Source organism: Labeo rohita, unplaced genomic scaffold (genome assembly GCF_022985175.1).
Source record: "Labeo rohita strain BAU-BD-2019 unplaced genomic scaffold, IGBB_LRoh.1.0 scaffold_246, whole genome shotgun sequence".
In the NCBI taxonomy this organism is placed as follows: Eukaryota; Metazoa; Chordata; class Actinopteri; order Cypriniformes; family Cyprinidae; genus Labeo; species Labeo rohita.
The window spans coordinates 67,076-91,413 of NW_026128726.1; the positions used below are offsets into that span (position 1 = coordinate 67,076).

At 38.4% G+C, this 24,338-nt stretch overlaps 1 protein-coding gene and 2 pseudogenes across 1 annotated transcript in view; all 3 read left to right on the forward strand.

The window, feature by feature from the left end:
* LOC127159732 (major histocompatibility complex class I-related gene protein-like) overlaps positions 1-24,142 on the forward strand; it is a 59,468-nt gene extending 35,326 nt beyond the window's left edge. The window contains exons 5-6 of the mRNA XM_051102492.1: positions 23,912-24,045; positions 24,134-24,142. Coding sequence (XP_050958449.1) covers positions 23,912-24,045; positions 24,134-24,142 — 143 coding nt within the window. The remainder of the gene's footprint in view (positions 1-23,911; positions 24,046-24,133) is intronic.
* LOC127159726 (class I histocompatibility antigen, Gogo-C*0202 alpha chain-like) lies at positions 283-3,274 on the forward strand (annotated as a pseudogene).
* LOC127159727 (major histocompatibility complex class I-related gene protein-like) overlaps positions 11,331-24,338 on the forward strand; it is a 14,631-nt pseudogene continuing 1,623 nt past the window's right edge.

Here is a 24,338-nt window from a genome sequence, read left to right on the forward strand (position 1 = left end):
TTTCTTTAGGTGCTCTTTCAGCATTCAATCCTTAACGTTAATATTCCTTTCTCCTCGGATGCTGCAGTTGACAGATAGCTAATTAAAAAGAAACACAACAGACCAATGTCCAACCAGTGACTAAGATTGATTCCTTAAAAATACTTCCTTCAGGTGATCATGGCATGACAAGCCAACAGTTGCTGAAAACAGCTCTGGACAAGCCTATACTACTCTTCATGAGGGAATTGTTGTCTCACACTCCCACAAAAATCCCAAAAAATCCCATCTGGATTTCATTTCTGTACACGTCCCCTGCCTAACAAAATAGGAAGAACTTTGCCAGTAACTTGTTTAAAAATGTGCAGGGTACATTTTTGCAACATATTTTAAGACTAAAAGCATGCAGTGCAAATGTACAGGATCTCCTGTCCTCGTAATTTTACTTGTTCTTTCACTTGCTTCTGTGTCTTTTGGTAAGTAGCTTACATTTTTATATATTAGAATTTTAAAACCTACTCCTGTTTAATGAATTAAAGTTAAGATTAATAAAGATATTGTATTCATATCATTATTCATTTAATTTTTATGTTAAATTAAAATGAATGTCATTGCCAGCTGACAAGATTGCAAGACTTAAGTTTTAAATCAAATATAAATACTGGATACAGTTTAAAAGTGTTACTGTATAGGCCTATTGTCTCATACCGAAGTTATTATTCATAATAAAACAACAACAACAACAACAATTAATTTGTGTTTCAGGTTCTCACTCGTTGTGGTTACTTTCAACTTATATTCATGGAGAAACACACTTTCCAAAATTTAGTTGCACAACAACTTTGGATGACATTACAGTTGGATACTATAAGTCAGAGATGTATATTCCAAAAGGGAATATGACAAATGAGGATGATGTGATTGGTTCAAATGACATAAAGAGTATAACTAACTACATTTTTAACTCCTTTGTAAGACGATCTGCACTATTCAGTGACCGCATCCAAAATGACAGTAAGTATGGGTTTTTCAATGTCCTAACACTGTTTTTAACTATTATTCTGTTTAAATGCATAAAATGCCATTCATACATATTCAATTGCTTTATCTTTATAATAAGCATATTGTTAATGTCTGGTTTTAAATAAATTTGAGGTCAAATATCAGATTTAAAAGAAAACCTGTTTTAAAAATAAAAATATTATTGTATATATAATATTTGAAAACCATTTGCCTGCAAAATCCAAAGCCATGTGGTCCAGTCAACATGCAGAAAAACACATAAAACAGGAAATGATATTATAGAGATGCCCCTTGCAGATCCTCATGTGTGTCAAGATCTTTTTAAAGTTTAGCTCATAAAATATCATGTGGACTTAATTTATGTTTATTACAAAGACATTTTGTCATTGAGTTATTAAATTGAAAATTCACTTGAAAATAATGCAAAACCAAGCATTTTTTTTTTGAAGGAGGCCAATCTATGACAATTTCTCAATCTCAGTCTCAGTCTCTTTCCTCACAGGTCTTGATGTTTATCAGACTCTGGTTTTCTGTGAGTTGCTGGACCTTGACAAGCCTGGAAAGATGCTTATCAAAGATGCTGTTGGAGGCTCTACCACAGATGAGCTGTTTTACTTTAACAATAAATTTACTTATACTGTAAGTGCAAAAATTGCACAAGAAGTGCTCAAACCACACCTGGAAGAATTCAAGCTGGAAATTGCAGAGATGTTTTACCCAGTTTGCATATCAACTCTCAGGAATTATCTAAACAAGAGACGAGGTCAAGTGAATAGAAGGAGTAAGTCCCCAAAGACACATCTTTTTATCAATCTCCCATTCTAGATGTTTAAAGACAATCTTTAGGTATAAATAAACATTATTGTAGTTTTTCTGTTAATCTGCCTGTCTTTGTACCCCGGGGGTTTTATTTTTCCTGTTAGTCCCCCTCCGATTTCTCTTGTACTTCGTCAATCATTGTTTCATGTAACTTCTTTTGGTTTGTTTATGTTTCATATTTTTTGTCCTTTTTAAAACTGAGATTCTGGAGGGCCTTGTGTGAGTTGTTTGACCAATAATAAAATATAATTATATCCCACTCTTATCTTTTTTCCCCACAGTGAAACCCAAAGTCAGGCTCCTCCAGAAAGAACTGTCTCGTGTGAGTTGTTTGGCAACAGGATTTTACCCTCGTCACATCAACCTGACCCTGTTCAGAGACGGGCAGCCTGTAGCTGATCATGAGATCACTGGAGGAGATCTGCTGCCCAATGGTGACGGGACGTACCAGATGAGGAAGAGTCTGGAGATCAGTGGAGTGTGAAACACAAATACACCTGCTCTGCCACACACATCAGTCTGGACAACAAACTGGACATTCGGGTGTCACCGGATTCGGGTGATGATTTAAAATAATAAAATATCCCATTATCTAACCTGTTTCTAATTTGTTTGTGACCTTGTTTGCGAATCTTTGTTTCAGAACTTTATACTGGTGAACCAACTAAATCGGTGATTTCTTCAGTACTGATAGTTTTGGCTCTGGTCTTGATGTTTGGGACTGGACTCATCATATACAAATGCAGAAGGAGATGAGCAGTACAAGAACTGAAGTGAATGATAAATCATTCATGTGATAATTTTATTTAGAATACAATATTTCATTGCCATTAATATTCTATTTTCTAATTTTCGTTCATGTTACAGCTTCCTTTAAAGAGTGATTTTTTGCTGCTTCTCTTGATAAAATGTTTAACTTTTGATAATGTCTTTTATTTACAATTCTGGAAAAATAAAATATTTCAATTTTAATTTAATTTTTTTCTAAATCAATGAAACAATTATTTTCGAGCATCTGAGGAAAACATGAACCCAGCTTCCTGAAGTTTATGTCAGTTCTATGAAGCTATTTTTGTCTTTCATATTTTACTGTGGATTAATACAAATGTTCAAAGTTTTGTTTAACCATCATTGTTTGTTTTCAGATGTTTTGTGTCTTAAATTTGTAGAATTGTTTTTTGTTCATTACAAAAGTATTTGTATGTCTATCTTTAACTACTCAAAACACATTGGAATTGAACCTAAAAATTAATTAAGATTATAAATGAGTATTTGTAAGCAACTCAAAATGAGGAAAGTAAAAACACAGGCCATTAAAATTAGGAAGGTTGACAATAGGGTTGACATAGTACCATCTGAATGGAACACTGTAAACATAAAGTTGTTACAAAACTTGTTATTTGACACATCTACTAAATGTGACTGTAGAGAACACGTTACTGCTTGATTAGAAAATGACATTGTTTCTCTTTCTTTTTTTGTACTAGTTTTGTATATTCTTATAGCTTATGTGACTATACTTCAATGTCATATGTTTGATTATTGTAATACTGTATATTATTATTGTAATATTAAATAAATAAATAAATAAAAACATTGTTTTTTTTTTCAAGAAAGGTCATGCTTTCAACTACAGAGAGGGTTAAGATGTATAAATAAAGTGGATTCATACATGACTTTTCCATTAATATTTTTGACACTAGGTTCATTTATTGAAATTATAATTGTAGTCATTATTATTTTATCTTATGTATGAACTAATACCTGCTGAAAATTCTATAGGGAAAGACAGTCATGATGAATTACCTTTTTGGGTTGACAATTTTATTGTTTGTACTAAAATAAAGAAATTGTGATTCATGTTTGATTCTTGCTCATATTACAATTTGGTAATTTAGTTGAGTGGATTTAAAAGGGAAAGGACTTTTTGAATGTTGCATGCCAGTTCTTTATGTTTCAGCTTTACAACAGTCTCTTGTGTAACAGCTTCTTGTGTTATTCACTAAAATTTAAAAAGAACAAGCGACTATTCTATTAATACAAATCAAGCATATTTCATGTATAATACAGTCATGTTTTCAAAAACAATAATTGCTTTTGTCTTCTTTTTGCTGTTTAGATTCAATTAAACAACCCAGGCTCATTGGAAATACATGTCTCTACATACATTTCTGCAACACTGTAATTACGTACCTTACTGCACGTTTTGCGGCAGTTTCAAAGTGAAATGTCCAGAGAGTTGTGCTAAAACACACGTTAAATACGTGACCTTGGCACGTTTTTATTAGGTTGGTACATATTGCTGAAATATATAGCAGCTGTTCAGAGTTGAAATATCCAGGCGTCGCTAAAGGTTAATGCTCTGCCTTATTGGAAATATCTCCAAACCAAAAGCCCTAAATCTGATTTAAGTTTTAACAAATGCAAAACTGATTAAAAAGTGTATTCGGTGATGCAGACATATTTTTACTTCCGCATTCAGATTTTAGCTGCTTTGATGAACCGTAGTTTCATGGGGTTCGAACCAGAGCTCTTCATCACCCAAGTGCAACACCGTATCATGAACTACAGAGAAAACCCACTGAACTAAAAAACTTATGCATATGAGGCTGTATATGTGACGACAATGTTCAAAAACATCAGTTTTCAAATCATGCAGGATGTTAAAATTGTTTTAAAACCATAATATAATCAGGGTTGCCAACTCTCACGCATTTGGCATGAGACACAGGCTTTCAGGCTCTGTCTCACGCTCTCACTCTTCCCATATTAATCTCACACCAAATTGGCAACCCTGCTTGCGATATGTAACAAAGTATCAGCTTCCAAATTTTGTAAGTTTTACTAAATTCAAACAATAAATACCATTTAGGCGCACTTAATGTGGCGTCAAATTGTAAAATGTAGGCTTTAGTTGAAGCCAGAGCCATTGAAAATCAGAGTTGTGACAAGCTTTGATGTCTCCGCCAGGCGGTCACGTGGTTCATTTAACTTTTCAAACAAACCAGCGTTGACAATACATTTTAATGAGTTTAAGTAGGATAGACAACAGCTTCACCATACAGGCAGCAATTTTTAGTAAACATTACAGCATATTTGATTATTACATGGATGACATTTACAGTATCATTTTATTCTGGAGAGTGATGGGAAAGGCAACATCATTTTCATTTGCAATGCCATGGTTTACCCACTAGGTACCTGTATCTAGATATTTGCAGGTCATACCTGCTTACTTATTTGTACTTATTAGGTTTTCATTGGAATATTTCGACATGATTAACATGATTAAACACTAGGTTTTTAAATGTAAAATTAAAAAAGTTAATAATCTACATCCTATTTTAAATGATACTCGTATATGCAAGCAAATACTGAATTTAACCCAAGTTTAAAATGGTGCTAAAACAGGCATTTAACACATTTTATCCCCTTATATGTACAGCATATATATATGAATTGATATTGAATTGAGATCGAAATCTCCAGCAGAAATATTCTGCTGTAGTAATCATCTAAAAATTAGGCTTTATTAATCAAAACTCTGTGTAAATCATACTATGTGTGAAAAAGAATAAAAGTTTTACTCCCTCCAGCGTTCATTTCAACTGGAAACTGCAGTGATTCGTACATATAGGCACGTAATACGGTGTTGCAGAAATGAGCCTAAGTTGCAATTAAAAGTGGTTATTCTGCTGCGCCTGGTTAACTTATTTATTTCTTGACCTAAAATGCAAAGTGGAGCAAAAGTTTCAGATAAATACTTTGAGCCACTCACTTGTAAATTCTAAAAAGACAGTGCAGAGCTAACATGAGGTTATTTCTCTCAAGAACGGAAAATGGCAAACAAAAATTCATGTGCATAACTTGTGTTTTCCAGGAAAAAAAAACTTGCAGGTCTCATCTTGCTTTGTTACTTGGCAAGAAGGACACATTTTTGTGAGCTAAGGACAGGTTTCCACCAGCTTGAGAATACGATGATTGGATTATTAATTTTTTTCTGTCTGCTATCAATTTCAGTGTCGGTTTTAACAGGTAGGATTTCATAGGATTTGTGTTTGAAATGGGTGCAGTAATACTTTGTTTATTTTAAATGCATACAAAGTGTGTGTAAACAGTGGTGTTATTATTTCTTCGGTTTTGTTGTAGGAGTTCAACATTCTGAATGTGTTCTAGTGTGACAAATAACAAATAAACAAATAAAAGGCTCATCCATACCTTGTTTCCTGTATTTCCTTGTTGGTGTTACAAATGGTAAGATGACAAGATTTCTACATTTCTATTATTTATGAATTAGAAAAACAGGGATAATACATTTTTATTTTTTATTGTTTTGAGTTATAGGTAGTATAATGTCATCACAAAAACACAACACAAAACACAAAAGAAATATGAGAACATAAGATAAACAAATATTTCAAACTTTTCAAATGTTATTTTATAGTTGTGCTTGAAAATGGATCTTTGCTTTCCCTACTCTTATTATTTTCAATTTAGCCTCATTATGAGCATAAAGTATGTGCTTTCTGCTTTCATATGCCACACACGCAAATTACAGCTTACAACATAAACAGGGTACAGTGATGATACAGCGAAATTCAACAATAAGCTTTAAGAGAAGTTTATTTTGATTACACTATTGTAAGGATATCTTCCAGTAGATGAAACTAGAAACTATATATAGTCTCTAGTATAGTTTCTAGGTGTTGATGGAGGAGATGGGAGACTCTCCAGAGCCCAGGGAGACAGTCCATGGTGGAGCCGATGGAGGGAGGAGCGATAGAGGAAGGATTGACGACTCCAGGGGGCTGACTGACGGAGGTGGAGCTGGTGGTAAAGGAACCCAGGGTGGAGACAGACAGCCACAGAGACAGGGTGACAGAGAGTATCTGGAGGACCAAGGTGGAGCAGATGGCTCAGATGACCGAGGCACAAGCGGGGATCCGGAAGGCCGAGATGGAGCCGGAGTAACAGAGGACCAAGGTGGAGCTGGAGGGAGGGAGGGAGGAGCTTGACAGAGCCAGAGGGACGGAGTGACAAGGCGAAGCTGGAGAACTGGAGTCCTGACTCAAGGGCACGTCGATGACCGACCAAGGCGGAGCCAGAGGGACAGGGGAGCCCGGTGGACCTGGTGGGTCCCGGAGGTTGGAAGCGGACACTGGGGATCCTCCGACCTCAATGGAGCTGGTGACTGACAGGCCTGCAGTGACTCTGATCCACAGATGGGAGGCTGAGGATGAGCTGAAGGAGAGGAAGAGAGAGAGGGAGGCTGGGTGGGAATTCATGACAGTCAGAGGGTTTCATGAATAGTTTATGCTGCCCACACAGACCAAATTGCAACTCCCATCACACGGAGCACAGCAGATAGTGGAACGACCTCTGAGGTTGTGACGGGACAAACAGAAAAGGGACGTGCAGAAACACAGCAGTGAACAAACACACACACACAGTGAACACACACTCTGAGCAGTGGGCAGCCAATGCTGCGGCACCCGGGGAGCAGTTGGGGGTTTGCTACCTTGCTCAAGGGTCTCACCTCAGTAGTGGTATTGAGACCCTTGAGCAAGGCATAGAACCCAACTGCTCCCCAGGCGCCGCAGCATTGGCTGCCCAAAGGGCAGACAGACAGTTCATAAACAGCCTCTCTGGCCATATCCGGACAGGCAAACACAGCATGAAACTGCTGTAATCCCTCAGGGTCCAATATGGATCTCCTCTGGGCATGATGAAGCGAATGTCGTCATCCAGACCGCACCAAAATCCCTCCATCTAGCAGACGTTGTCACAACTGGCATGATGGCAAGTGTCGAGGAACTTCTTCACGTATTCTTCCAGGCTTTAGCCATCTTGAAAAATAAACTCTGTTGCAATGTGTTAGCCCTCCTGTGTGTGTAATCCACACACAAATGTAAATCCAACAACAGATGAAGATTGGTGACACACGTAGACGTAGACGTTCGCATACACAATACCAGTCGAATACAAACTGAACACGAATACACAGCTGAACATAATGATGGTAAAAACAAAGTCCAAACAGTGACAAGGTGTGGCAAGTGTAGGAAAACTCAAACATTTTGAAACCTTTTTAACACTGCAGACTCTCTCTGGATTGATACAAACACAACTGTCACCAACTTGCATTTCAGTTAGAAATCAGTTACTTTAGTTAGCAATTAGAGGACTTAGGCTATATGATATTGCTACAATATTTGTTTTGTTAGGCAGATTGTTGTGTAAATTATAATAGACTACAGTTTTTTAAAGTGGAACTTTAAGGTAAGGTAATGAATAATAATAAATAGGAGATTATGAAACAATTTAATATCAAATTAATATTTCACGTTCACATAATAAGTACAATCAGCCAGTCTTTATGACAAAATGAAACGTAACAAGGTGATCAAGACCCTAAAGCTGAGCATGCATTATCTGAATTGTCATTATTCTTTATCACATTTATTTTTGCGCTGAGTGTTTCTTGATCTGTTTGTTTTTCATTTGTCCGATGGTAGTTATGTTTGTTGTGACCATTTTTGTTGTTGTTATTGTTTCTCACAGTTTCTCACTCGCTGTTGGTGCTGGTAACGTACATTAAAGGAGAAACCCAATTTCCTGAATTTAGTGTCGCTTATATTTTGGATGACATCACACTAGGACACTATAATTCAGAGACACTATAATCCAGAGGAAATACTTCAGAAAAAGATGATGTGGTTAATCCAATATTTAGTATGATAAAGGATCATTTGCATGCTGTTGTTGTGGGAAGACTGAAATTTAAAAATATTTATTTTTATTTTATATATTTATATATATTTTTTTATTTTAGATATTAAATATTATTTGCTCACAGACAGGTCAAGCTTTTTATACACTTTAGTGAAATTGAGAGCCAGGAAGTTATTCTTTTTGGGTCCAGATGCTGACATCTTTGTTTATATCATTTTTCATAAAAGATCCATAAGTTTACCAGTTAATGAATTAATACACCTGCTCAGCTTCACACCTCAGTTATGACAACAGGATGACTGTGGATTTAGGTGAGAACTACTTGCTTGGCAAAAAACACCAAATATAAAAACAAATAAAACTAATCTTTCAATAAGTGGTTCATGTTTTAGAGTATGATCATGGAGAACCGTTTAAATCAATGATTCCATCAGTCCTAATAGTTTTGGCTCTGGTGTTGCTGTTTGGGGCTGCAGTTATTATATGGAGAAAGTGGCATGCAGGTAGGCCAAGAACTAAAATGAATTAAATGAGCTAAATTGACAGAAAATTCAACTGATATTTTTATTGGTTACAATTAATTATTGCCATGCTGTTGTAATTTGATATTGTAGATTCCTCTGGCAGGGAATATTCCTCTGCTTCTAGTAAGTACAACCATTTTAACATGCAATTTTTTATTTTTTATTTTTTGCTTTTGGCTCATTGCCACTTCAAAAAAATCTAAAACCTGACATTTATTTATGGTTAAACTTCTCATAATTTCTAATATCCCTTACCAAAAAGAAGTATACTTTAAGTTAATTTTATTAATACTTAAGTAAAGTTCAAGTATATTTTAGCTATACTTTCTTAAGAAATTATATATCAACTGAAAACTTAAAATCTCAAAATTCATCATTTGAAAACCATTTTAAAATCAGACATTGCATTACCATGGAAATTGTACATCAAAATCATATTACAAAATGTTTTTGTTCATGAATTATAAAAATGTAACTTTGGATAGTGCATTTTCATGTCTGTGTTCAAGACAGGGAGTGGCAGTTAAAGGGTTAAAAACAGAATAATTATTACACAGCTGGCAGGAATACCTGACTCTGATTGGTCTGTTGCCAACATCAACATTCATGTCAATGCCATGAGACAAATAAATGCTGATGAGTGGAGAAACTTCAAACAGTAGACAACATGTTCTGACAAAGTGTCATAATGGATTCTTTTTGTATATTAATCCTGTTCTCCATTTTCCTCTATTTTGGCATAGTCTTATAAGTAAATTTATATGACTACAGTTCCCACTATTTACTGGGTGTATATGTAATGACAGTAGCTGTACTATGTCTGCAAGTCTAGTCGGTCATATAGTCAGTCATGACGTTTTGATTTTTTGTTTGGCTTCCTAAGTTTTGGAAATGTTTCATTTTTTTAATGTAATTTAATTGTGTTTTATGGTGTAGTGTCTGTGTTTATTATGCTTTAATGTCATAAAGTTTAATATTGTAAAATAAAATATAAAATTCACTTTTTAAAAAGGTCATGCTTTTTGATTGTAAGTTCTAAAGGTGTTTTTTATGGGCATGTCATGAGACAATAAATTACCCATCCTGCACAGCAAAACTCTCAGGAAAGAGACAAACTCAAATGAATAAGAATGGTTTGAGCTGCTATAGGTAAAATATAATTTTGAGTTGCAACTCAGGAATGCAACAATGTTTTTATTAACTGAAGCAACACAAGAAAACATCTTATAACACTCAAGATAGTGTTTTATAAAAACGGTAAGATAGATCTTTTTCTTCCCCACTGAAACCACGAGTCAGACTCATCCAGAAAGCCTCCTTAGATTCTGCAGTGGAGCTATTTACAAATTTAATTCATAAAAACATGCTTTGTTTCACAAGTTCGTCTTACAGATAATAAAGCGGGATGAAGCGTATTTGGCATGCTGTCCGGGGAGAGGGCTCCGAGCTCGGTAATTCCTCCTGAACCCGAAGCACTCCACCCGTCCAGGGAAAGGTTCTCTGAGCTCGGTATTTAGCCGATGGTGAGGAGTCGGGCTGGTGGAGGGATGCTAGCTGGAAGACTGAGAAAATAAAAATGAGAAAAAAAGAGAGAAAATTAAGGTAATGGCTATTTACAGAGGTTCTCTTCTTGAGCTGATAGGATAGATGGTGTAATTGCTGATGATGAATTGGCCAGGTTAATTACCTGAACGCGCTTCAGAAGACATAATGTGTTAAATTGGTAGGCTAATAACAAGAACACTGTTTTTGTTTTAAAATAAGACAAATAATCCAGTGACAAAATAGTGCTTTATATTTCTTTTTCTTTAATTTAGCTTTATTGGTGTGACGTTGTATTAGCACTGGGAGGTTTTTGATACAGATTTTAAAAATTGTCATGGAAAATGTTTGCATATTCTTTCCTAATCTTGATGCCTTCTCTTCACAATGTCCAGCTCACACACTTTATCTATATTTTATGTTAATTTATTTGTAGTCAATAAAGTAGTTCAGTCAAAACTTTCATAGTCTGTATTTTTATTTATTTATTTTTTTTTTTTTTTTATAATTGTGATTCAATGAGTTTATTTACAATACATCATCATGGGTCATGAAAAGGACGTTAAGAACTATTTTTTTTGCACTTTCAAATATTTCAGGTCCTTACAATCAAACTGTGTGTTGTTGTGATTTTTATTCATATAACTCACACAAGAACTTAATTTCCCAGAGTACTCTGCGCCCCGACAATACGCAGGCAGGATGTTTGTGCTGGTAGGCTACTGCCTAAAACCGCACCCTTCCCACACTTTCGAGACGTACAGTAACGCCGCTTTGACTATGGGATATGGGAAGTTTGCCGTGCAGTTCGCCTCAGTTTAGTCGGCCGAATTGGCTTGGGAGCACATAAGAAACCTAAAATGACGAACGGGACATCATACCATATCTCCTGGATTTAATGGAAAAGCGCACGCAGCGGCCAAGTCTACATCACAAGTTTACAGAAGTGTCCCATTTAGGAGGGTCGGGCCCGAAGTTAACGTTAGCATCTCACAGGAACCAGCTGATTCTCAAAACTTAAATTCTCAAAATGTTCTGTGATAATCAAACTATTAGCCTATATGTTTCGTCAACAACAAAATGAACCCAGCTCTTATGTGTTTTCTTCTGCTTCCAGTTTCTGTTTTAGCAGGTATGATTTCTCCGTATACTTGATAAGAAGCATGTTTTAATTCGTTTTGAATGTTCATTATTAGAGCATTGAGCAATTCCTTTGAAACTGAACCCTCAAATTTTACGTTGCTAGCGCCATGTAAACTAGAGACCTGCGTGGGACGGATTTTTCAGTCCCGCTCCCGCAAGATTCTGTCCCGCTCTCGCACTCGCCCATCAAGTTTTGTCCCGCGCCGCACTCTGTTGTGTCGTGTCCCGCTGGAGAGCTGGTCTCCACTACGGTGCTTCTCATGTGTATCCACGGTTCCTTTCCTCGCGTTTTATTTCACCCCATCCCTTACTAGAATGCGAGGAAAGAGACTGAGGACAGAGGAAACGATCTGTATTGGAATATTTTTGATCATTCGAGCCTCACTTCAAAACGTCTTAGGGATCTGACCCTATGTTGAAATTTGGTTATTAAGAATTCATAATAAAAATTAATAAAGTGAGATGCCCTGTCGAAATATGTGAGATTTAAACGGCAAAGGTAAAACATTAAATAATTGTAACAGATCTGAAAGGAGGAGTTTTTCAATAAAAACTTGCTGCCAAGGCACTTTGTTCGAATTCTGAAGATACTAATTTGCAAAATACTCTTATACTGTTATAATGCAACGCACGAAAAAATTACATTTATAATAATGAATAATTTACGTTAAAATAGTTAAATATATATTCCAGTGGATCTGGCTAGGTGGGCAAGCTGTCAATGCCCACCTGTATCTCTGCCCCGCCTAGTATCCACAGACACTAGAACCTCCCACTGATGAATTAAAAAGATGTTTTTTTTTTTTTTTGTTGTTGTTTCAGATTCTCACAGTTTGAGGGTGCTTGCAACTTACATTAGAGGAGAAAGAGCATTTAGTGCTTCAGTTATGTTGGATGACATGATTGTTGGATATTATAATTCAGTAACAAAGATCTATGTTGCAAGAGGAAATAATACAAATGAAGATGATGTCATAGATCCAAATGACCTCAGGGATGTAAGTGAGCGTATGCTTCATCATTTTATAGAAAGATCACATCACCTGAAGCCTGTCAGCGACACAGAAAGTAAGTTCAGTTGGCTGAACCCTGATAGCAAACATACACAGAGATGTCTGTTTGATGTCTGCATTTATATCTGGAAGACATATTTTTTAGAATGTTTGCTCATCTGCAATACGTCTATAGGACGTTTCCAATCAGATGTCAAATAGATGTCTATTAGATGTGTTTAAGATGTTTATGATTTAGAATATATGTAAAACTGACACCTTACAGACATTTGTCAGATGTTTGTACACAGCAGATGCTTTCCAGATCAAGTGATCTTTAACAGACATCTTGCAGATGTACGTGTGCTATCTGGGAAGTGATTGGCTCAGATATTGCATGAATAATTTATATCACTGCATGATTGTGTTTGATGTTTATGAATGAAAGGTATGTAAATACACACTGTCAGAAAAAAAGGTACAGTTCTGTCACTGGGGTGGTACCCTAAGGTACAAAGTGAAAAGGTACAAATATGAGAGTGCATGAAGATACATGAAAATGATGTTGAGTAAAGAAGGGTTTTGTTTTGTAACAAATACATTGTTAGTTTATGATAAATTCATGGTTGATTTATTTATTTTTTTTTTTTTTTTTTGCACATGGATGCACATGATGAGTCACAAAAACAGCTACATCTATAAGTAATTTTACATCAAACAAATGGAAAGTCTCATAATAAAAAAAACAAAAAAAAAAAAAAAAAAGACAAAATGTTTGTGCAGATTATTTCGCTGTGGTGACCCCTATTGTGTTGAAATGTACTGTCTTTATTTTCTGACAGGTCATGTAGTTTATCAGGCGATGAGTCTTTGTGAACAAAGTGACAATAAACTTGGACAAATGATCAGCAAAACTGCTTATGGAGGCTCTACGATTGATGAGCTACGTTTTTTTGATGGGCAATTCACATATCAGATATTTTCAAATTACACGGCAACAAGAGATAAAACGTAATCTAGAACTGTCCAAGCAGAATCTTGAGAATTTATATTACCCAGTCTGCATAAAAACTCTGAAGAATTACCTTAAAAAGAGAGAAACTCAAGTAAACAGAAAAGGTATTATGCAATCTACAATCAATAACCATGTATTTATTTATTTATAGGTAATATTCCTTTATTACTCATTTTTCTCTGCTCTTCTTTCCTTCTGCAGTGAAACCCAAAGTCAGACTCATTCAGAAAGCAAACTCCGATTCTGGGGGGTTTCGTGTGAGTTGTTTGGCAACAGGATTTTACCCTCGTCACATCAACCTGACCCTGTTCAGAGATGGGCAGCCTGTAGCTGATCATGAGATCACTGGAGGAGATCTGCTGCCCAATGATGACGGGACGTACCAGATGAGGAAGAGTCTGGAGATCAGTGCTGCAGACAAACACAAATACACCTGCTCTGCCATACACCTGGACCACCAAGTCACTTCAGGTATTTAAGTAAAAACATTAAAAATAGGATAGAACTGTTTCTCTAATCATTTTGTGAACTTTTTTTCAGAATCCGATTCCAGTGAACCATTTAAATCAGTGATTCTGTCAGTGCTAATAGTTTTGGCTCTGGTGTTGGTGTTTGGGACTGGAGCCATCTTATATAAATGCAAGAAGAAACGAACAGGTAGGACAAAAACTGAAATGAATAATAAATAGCCAAGTTTTATTTAGAAAATACTGGAATTTTATGAATAACTTTTTGATTTTGTAGATAGTGTCATCTAGAAGTGATTATTCTGCTGCTTCTAGTAAGTCCATTCTTAAACTTTCTTTTTTTTTTTTTTTTTTTTTTTTTGCTAAGTATATGAATTAAACTATTTTATTATGTTTTCTTCATATACAGATCATTCATTAACCTTTTTTCAGCATCTAAAGAAAACAACAACAACATTATCAAATTAAATATCATGACTTGATGCTACATGGATCCACCATGAAAGTTCCACCAGTTGCTTGGCTTTATGATGAAAGACATTATCAGATGCCAAGAGTCAAGTGTGAGGATTCAAATGCCCAACAGTTCCATGTCAAATAATGGAAGAAGAAACACTTTAAAATAAACTAAATACTGCCATGGAATAAGAAACTGTTTATTTGTGCAATTTTGTCTTTCACTATTATTTTAAGATTATTGAAAAGGTAGTTTTCAATCAGCTGAACAACTACTTAAACTCAAATGGATACCTGGACAATTTTCAATCTGGTTTCCGACCGGATCACAGTACAGAGACAGCGCTCCTTAAAATAATAAATGATATTCGCCTAAATTCTGATTCTGGCAAAATATCAGTGCTGGTACTACTAGATCTCAGTGCTGTGTTTGACACTGTCGATCATAACATTCTTCTAGAGAGACTGGAAAACTGGGTCGGGCTTTCTGGGACGGCTCTCAGTTGGTTCAGGTCATACTTAGAAGGGAGAGGTTATTATGTGAGTATAGGAGAGGATAAGTCTAAGTGGACATCCATGACATGCGGAGTCCCTCAAGGCTCAATTCTAGCGCCACTCTTGTTTAGCCTGTATATGCTCCCACTAAGTCAAATAATGAGAAAGAACCAAATTGCCTATCACAGCTATGCTGATGATACCCAAATTTACTTAGCCTTATCACCAAATGACTACAGCCCCATTGCTTCCCTCTGCCAATGCATTGATGAAATTAACAGTTGAATGTGCCAGAACTTCCTTCAGTTTAACAAGGAGAAAACTGAAGTCATTGCATTTGGAAGCAAAGAGGAAGTTCTTAAGGTGAATGCATACCTTGACTCTAGCGGTCAAACAACTAAAAGCCAAGTCAGGAATCTTGGTGTGATTCTGGAGTCAGACCTTAGTTCAGTAGTCATGTCAAGGCAGTAACTAACCTTCCCAAGAAGACCATTAGACAGCTGCAGCTCATCCAGAACGCTGCTGCCAGGATTCTGACTAGAACCAGAAAATCTGAGCATATCACACCAGTCCTCAGGCTTCCAGTTATATTTAGAATTGATTTTAAAGTACTTTTACTCATTTATAAATCACACTGAATATAAACCTAACAGACCACTCAGATCATTAGGATCGAGTCAGTTAGAAATACCAAGGGTTCACACAAAACAAGCTATTTAGCTATTATGCTGCCCGCAATCAGCTTCCAGACGAAATCAAATGTGCTAAAACATTAGCTACTTTTAAATCTAGACTCAAAACTCATCTGTTTAGCTGTGCATTTACTGTATGAGCACTGTGCTACGTCCGAACTGATTGCACTAATGTATAACCTTTTTCCATTTTTTACCTGTCTTAAATTTGTTTTAAATCAATTTTTAAATCATTTTAAAAGTTTTTAATTTTTTTTTTTGTTTTATTGTTTTGATTATTCTACTGCCTTTTTTGTGAATTACTGTTTTATTATTATTTTTATGATTATTCTACTTCCTTTTATGTAAAGCACTTTGAATTACCTTTGTGTATGAAATGTGCTATATAAATAAACTTGCCTTGCCTTGCCTTGCCTACACAACAAGTTTCCCCATAGTATGAGAAACAGAAACATGTATATTCTAAAAAGATTGGTTCCATATTTTGTTTCCTGACTCATAATGAACATAACATGAACAATATTGTTAGTTTTTTTGTATGCCATTTTAACAATTGTCCTTAAAACACACTGTGGTCTGTGCAAATCATGTACATTTAACACAAACTGTCCATGTTGGCATTTTGTGACTGTAAATTTGTCTCAACATACTATAGAGGTTGATTTGAACTGTTAACCTTAATTATTCTGTTATTTACTGCACTGCAAAAAAAAAAAAAAAAAAAAAAAAAAACACTTGAAAAGTTGTTTCAACTTAAAGTTTCATGAAAGAAGACTACTTTTTCTGAGATTTGAGCAGAGGTGTTTGTGTTGCACATCATATATGACAATGTTAGCACCCATTAATTTTAACTGTTGGAGAAAACTTTTTTTGCTCTATTTTCATCTTCCGGGTTTAAAATCTACATTGTGCTGACGTCACAGTTTGTGACGTTTGCAATGGACTATAGTACATCAATGACGCGTCGGTGTCTCATAATTATTCATGAGGCTGCGTGTTCTTATCCTATGAGAAGACGCTTCACCTAATTACTGGAGAAGGGTCTGGCTGCAGACATGCACCTGCACTCTCAGACACCTGCACTCTCAGACAACTGCACTTCCGGAGGTGACGTCACTTGCATTTGATTTTATTTTTACCTCATTTTATTTATTTATTTATTTTTTTTTTCTCTCAACATTTTACAACAGTAGCCAGGTGGTGAAGACAAGAAAAATAAACTAAGTTACAATACCACTTCGCTGCCTTGCACTCTCTGGTACCTGCGATGTCACTTGCAGTCTACACAAATGGTGCGGGTTGCAAATGGAGACAAGACACTGTGGTCGTTAAACGATTAAAACTAATTTAATAGCATAACGTACAGGGTCCTGCAGGTCATCTGTAGGAGATAAAAACAAGACCCGGATCCGTGGCCACAGAACAGCAGAATATGAACCCAATGCGCAAAGTCCCTCGTTAAGCTTTTTCCTCCCGTTGAAAACCATTAACACTTGATATGGCTTAATGTATTAAGATACATTAAGTGCCATTAAATGATCAAATTTGTAAAATAATGTATTAATTTAATGTACTTCAAGGCAAGCATATGGCCATGAACACACTCCGCAAACTTTCACTTTTATACTTGCCCAGCAAACGCTTGATGTAGCAAAACGGACTAAGATGATAAAGACCAAATTCAATGTAAACCTTATGTTGCCAAACGATATACCAGCAGGTATGAAGGACCACTATATAGCCTACATATACATTATATTAATAAACTTTATATCGTTTAATATCAAATATATGTTGTTTGAACATAAATGTGTGTACACAACCACCCTATAATGATAAAAATCCACCCAGTGGTTTTTAATTAATCTGTAAAAATAATTTCCCCTTTTTCAAATCAAGCCATTCTCAGCATCTTGTCTGTGTGAAGACACACCGACAGAGGCCGCTCCCACGATAGTTGATTGACATGACCGTCTTACCTTAGACCCGCCTTAAAAGAGCAGTAACAGTCCGATCACCATTGTTTTGATGCCGACTTTTCATTAAGACCCTAAAGAATCATATCAACTTGTGGAAAATGGGCATCCGATAACCCCTTTAAAAAAGTAAGTGTTTATGCTGCCTTAAAATTTTACGTTTACTCAACTCAAATATCCACATTTTCATATTGTATAACTTAACATTTCATGTTGACTAAACTCAAGATATTTTAACATATTTTAACATTGTTTCAACTTTAAAATTGTACTGTTTCAACTGTATCTGATATGGGTGCAATTGTAACAAAAATACTTCTTGTTATAAACTAACTGTGGAAAATATATGCATTGGTATTATTGATCATTATTTCTTTAGCAGACATTTAAAAGAAATATCACATGAAAATGTCAGTTTTTGTGTGGTAACATAAAAAGCAAAAAATGTTCCAACTGTACAAGGTCTACCCTAAAACACTTGGTATTCATTTTTTTTTTTAAGTGTACTTATATATTTAAGTTAACTCAACATGAAAATGTAACTTAAAACTGTTAAACAATGTTCTTATATTTGACTGCAAGTCATGTCAGTAGTAGCACAACAAAAAACAAACAAAAAAAGCTCATAAAATGGTTATTGATAGTTAATAAAAATAAATAAAATTGAGTTGTTACCATTGTTGTGATTCACATGCTGAATGTTGAAGTCTGTGTGTGACTCACGCACATTACCCCAAATATTAAAAGATTATATAAACGCAGTTAAAAGCTTCTTACAGTGTTTATAAAAAGAGAAAATCAGTAAAATTGTAAAGTCATTAATCAGCATAAAAAAAACTCATGATTTAATTACCTAATTACCTAAAAAACCTAATGATTTAATTAGAATATAGATCACCTTCTAAAAGCAATCTATTTATTACTTTTCTTTCTTTGAAATCAAAGAACTCTGATTTCATGCTGCATTGTTGCAACAACAGAAAGAAAACTATAGTAATATAAACAAAGTTCCAAGTCCCCAACCAAAAGTAACACTATTCACTATAATGGTGAGTATTATTAAAAAAATAAAAAAATAAAAATAAAAAAACTTTTCAGGAAAATCAACATTAATTTATGAAGTCAGCTTATGTGATGTTCTCTCAAATATTTCAGTTGTATTGAAAATTCAACATTCAAGATGACTTTTTAAAATGATTTTTTTTTTTCAAATGATTAATCATGATTTTGAGCTCACAACACTTGAAATCTTAAGTTTATGCATTTTGATAGTAAATAAGTTAAATTAACTCATATTTTTAAGTAATAGGTCCAAAATGCAAAATTTTAAGTAATGTTTAGTCAACATTACTTGATTGTATAAGTAAAGACAGCATTAGGGTTTACGGTGCAGAGTACACGACCAGCCAACATGAACCCAGCAGTATCTCGCCTCCTCTGCCTTCGTCAAGGTGACAAGGCTATAGAGGAATATGTGGGGGAATTTTGTGGACTGTGTCACCTGGTTGACTTTAATGACGTGGCACTGAAGGACATTTTTCGGGTGGGTTTAAACGATCCCATTCGTTCATGGCTACCTGGGGGAAAGATTCATTGGTCACTAGAGAAATATATTGATCATGCCCTGCTATTAAGTGGATCCACGTTTACTGTGGGGATCGCGGATGAGGGACCCCGTGATCCTCCAGTAGGCCCCACACCACAACCAGTTCAAGTCACATCCTCCAAGCCAAGGTCTGCTCACGTCACGTCTGCCAAGCCACAGCCTGCTCACGTCACGTCTGCCAAGCAACAGCCTGCTCACGCCATGCCTGCCAAGCCACAGCCTGCTCACGCCATGCCTGCCAAGCCACAGCCTGCTCACGCCATGCCTGCCAAGCCACAGCCGGTTCACGCCATGCCTGCTGCACCAGGGCCTGTTCACGCCACGCCTGCTGCACCAGGGCCTGCTCACGCCATGCCTACTATTCAAAGACCTGCTCATGCCATTCCTGCCTGTCCGGAGTCTGCACCTGTCATGGCTACCCTCCTACAACCAGCTCAGAAGATGGCTGCTATCCCCAAACCTGTTCACAAGATGGCCGCCGTCCCTGAGCCAGTCCACAAGATGGCCACCATCCCAGAGCCAGTCCACAAGATGGCCGCCATCCCCAAACCTGTTCACAAGATGGCTGCCATTCCAGAACCAGTCCACAAGATGGCCGCCTTCCCTAAGCCACTCCATCAGATGGTCACTGTCTCCAAGTCATGTCACATGATGACCCACGTGCTGGACTCACCCCTAATGGCTGTACGGACAGCCAAGATGGCGCTCCCTCTTGTTGCGGCAGCTACCCCTGATTCAAGTCAAGCTGCAGAGCCCGGTCAAGCTCCAGAGCCAAGTCAAGCTGCAGATACATCTTCAGAGTCAGGTCAAGTTGCAGCTGTGTCTCCTGTGTCAAGTCAAGCTACAGCAGCTGCTCCAAAGTCCAAGGCTTCCAAGTCAAGTCCAGTTCCAGTTCCAGGGTCAAGTCCAGTTCCAGGGTCAAGTCCAGCTTCAGAGCCCGGCCAAGCTACAGAGTCAAGTCAAGCAACAGAGTCAAGCAAGGACACAGCTGTTCCCCATGAATCAAGCCAGGTTACAGCTGTTCTCCACGAGTCAAGCCAAGACACAGCTGTGGTTCTCCGTGAGTCAAGCCAAGTCACAGCTGTGCCCCACGAGTCAAGCCAAGTCACAGCTGTGCCCCACGAGTCAAGCCAAGTCACAGCTGTTCCCCGCGAGTCAAGCCAAGTCACAGCTGTTCCCCACGAGTCAAGCCAAGTCACAGCTGTTCCCCGCGAGTCAAGCCAAGTCACAGCTGTGCCCCGCGAGTCAAGCCAAGTCACAGCTGTGCCCCGCGAGTCAAGCCAAGTCACAGCTGTGCCCCGCGAGTCAAGCCAAGTCACAGCCGTGCCCCGCGAGTCAAGCCAAGTCACAGCTGTGCCCCACGAGTCAAGCCAAGTCACAGCTGTGCCCCGCGAGTCAAGCCAAGTCACAGCTGTGCCCAACGAGTCAAGCCAAGTCACAGCTGTGCCCCACGAGTCAAGCCAAGCCACAGCTGTTCCCCACGAGTCAAGCCATGTTGTTCCTGAGTCAAGCCAAGTTGCAGCAGATCTTCACGAGTCAAGTCAAATTGCTGCTGTCTTCCCTGAGCCAAGTTCGTTGCGGCTGTCGTCCATGAGCCAAGCCAAGCCGCTGTTGTTCTTCATGAGCCAAGTCAAGTTGTGGCTGTTGTCCAGGAGCCAAGCCAAGCCACAGTTGATCCTCATGAACCAAGTCCAGCCACAGTTGATCTTCATGAACCAAGTCCGGCCACGGCAGGCCTCCCCGAGTCAAGTCCGGCCACGGCAGGCCTCCCCGAGTCAAGTCCGGCCACGGCAGGCCTCCCCGAGTCAAGACAGAGCCCACGCTCCCAAGCCACGCCGAGCCCACATTCACAAGCCATAAGTCCATCCACACCCACAAGGTCACCAGACACCCCATTATCTACTGTGCTGCCTGTAATGGCCGTAGCCATTTTCAGTGTGTGGGCTGCACACTGTGTTCCAGAGGCCTCGCCTGTACACAAGTCTGCTCCAGAGGTTTCGTCTGTCCACGAGTCTGCTCCCGAGGCCTCGCCTGTCCACGAGTCTACACCAGAGGCCTCTTCTGTCAAAGAGTCTGCGCCAATGCCCCCAGAAGCAGCAGCTCCGGCTGCAGAACCTCCTAAAGGGGCGGCGTTTCCCCAGGGACTCTCTGCCCGTCCTGTCACAGCCATGAAGGCCACTTATAACTTCCCTGCCACACCTGCCCAAGCATCTGCGCCCATGCCCCCAGAGGTGTCAGCGCAAGCTGTAGATCCTCCTATGGGGGCGGCGTCCCACGGTGAACTCTCTGCCTGCCATGTCGCAATCAAGAAGGCCAAAGAAATCATTCAAGTACACACCGCTCTACTATGCATGTCATTAGTCCCACTGTGGATATCCCTGCTCCTGACTGCTCTGCCTGTTCTGTCTGCCCTGCAATGGCTCCCTGTTATGCCTGCTCTGCCTGCCTCGCCATGGCTCCCTGCTCTACCTGCTCTGCCTGCCCCACCATGGTCCCCTACTCTGCCATTGCTCCACAGCCCAGGCCCTCCAGTACTTCACGGTCTGCTACTGCTCCACGGCCCTGGTCCTCCAAAGTTCCACTGTCTGTCATTGCTCCACGGCCCAGGCCCTTCAGTGTTTCATGGTCTGCTATTGCTCCACGGCCCAGGACCTCCAGTGTTCCACTGTCTGCCACAGCTCCACGGCCCAGGTCCTCCAGGGTTCCACTCTCTACAACAGCTCCACGGGCCTGGTCCTCCAATGTTCCACTGTCTGCCACAGCTCCACAGTCCAGGTCCTCCAGTGCTTCACTGTCTGCCACTGCTCCATGGTCCAGGTCCTCCAGTGCTTCACTGTCTGCCACTGCTCCACGATCCAGGTCCTCCAGTGCTTCACTGTCTGTCCCTGCTTCACGATCCAGGCCCACCTGCTCTACATGGACCTGGCCCTCCGTCCCACCCCCTGTTTTGCCTCTGTTCCCCCACCCACCTGGACTGTTGCTGTTTAGAGCGCCAGGTGTCGCTCCTAGGGCGGGGGGATTCTGTAATGCCAAGCCAGCAGAGGGAGCCCTCACCCTAGGACTGCCTGCATGCTCCCTCTGCTGCTTCTACTACTACTTCCTGTTTGGCAGTATTTAAAGACTGACCATGTGCTCATAAGGTTGCGAAGTATTGCCAGTTTCACCTGCCTTACCGAGCGTTTACTATTACTCTGTTGGATTACCTGTTGCCGTCTTGCTTTGTTCCTAGATATCGTGTTTACGGACTACCCCTGTTTGGATTATTTGCCTGTTTGGACTGATTTCAAGGTTTGACCGTATTCTGCCTTTTGACTATCGCTCTCTGGATCACCCCTGTTGTCAAGTTTGCCTGATTGGACTGTCTGCTCGGTATTTGACCCACTGCCTGTTTATACTCTCTGCTGCTTGGATTACGTTTCATGTTGTGTTTGCTATTGGACTGCCTTCCGGTATTGACCCTCTGCCTGCTTTTGTGTATTCTGATTCCTGTAATAAATGACCGCTTTCGGATTCTACCTCTGCCTCAGCGTCCTCGTTACAGCATTATACATGACTAGATGCTTTAATAAAAATATTCTATTCATTATTAATATTGGTATTTTGTGATGATGAAATCTAAAACAAAGATTTATGAACGTAATGGTGTAAACGCTACCTTAAAACTCTGTCTCTCCATTCAAGGTGGTCTTGCCCTTCAGAGGCTGGTTGTGTGTAAGCTGAGGGACAATGGTGAACCGGGACAAATGATCACAAGAGATGCTGTCAGAGGATCCACCACTGACAAACTGCTATATGTTGACAAGAAATTTACATATCAGGGCACTTTAAATGTCTCAGCCCAAGTGCTGAGTATTCATCTTGAATTCAGCATGAGGCATCATGAAGTTTTATACCAAGCATTCTGCATCAAAACACTCAAGGGTTACCTTGAAAAAAGGAGAAATCAAGTTAATAGAAAAGGTACACAGACTGACTCCTAGGCGTACTCAAGAACAAGTGTTCTTATTTCTGTTTACCATTTTTTAGACCAGTATATATTGAAATATTAGTAATATCTTTATCTTACCTTTTTATCCACAGTGAAACCCAAAGTCATGCTTCTCCAGCAAAAGAGCCAGTCTTCTAGGTTTCGTGTGACTTGTTTAGCAACAGGATTTTACCCTCGTCACATCAACCTGACCCTGTTCAGAGACGGGCAGCCTGTAGCTGATCATGAGATCACTGGAGGAGATCTGCTGCCCAGTGGTGATGTGACGTACCAGATGAGGAAGAGTCTGGAGATCAGAGCTGCAGACAAACACAAATACACCTGCTCTGCCACACACCTCAGTCTGGACAACAAACTGGACGTCACTTTAGGTATTAAGGTGTTCATGAGAAAAATTGTAAAAGATCCCAGTGTCTCTGTGTTTCTAATTTGTTTGTTACCTTTTTTACATATTTGTTTTAGAATTTGATCCAGGTGAACCATTTAAATCAGTGATTTCTTCAGTGCTGATAGTTTTGGCTCTGGTCTTGGTGTTTGGAACTGGAGTCGTCATATATAAATGCAGAAGGAGACGAGGAGGTAGTACAAGAACTGAAGTGATTGATCAATCATCCAGTTTAATTTATATTAAAATCTTTAATTGGCATTAATGATTTTATTTTTTTATGTTCTTTCATGTTATAGATTCTGTAAAGAGTGATTATTCTTCTGCTTCTAGTGAGTAGACTATTTTAAATGTTTTATTTGTTTTTATTTACTTGCTAATGTCTTTTATTAGTTACTAAAAGGCAACATTTTCTTTTTTTTTTTCTCTTTTTTTTTTTTTTTTTTTTTTTTTTACAATAAAACTTATGTAATTCACAATACTAGATTAACAAAACAAAATGAT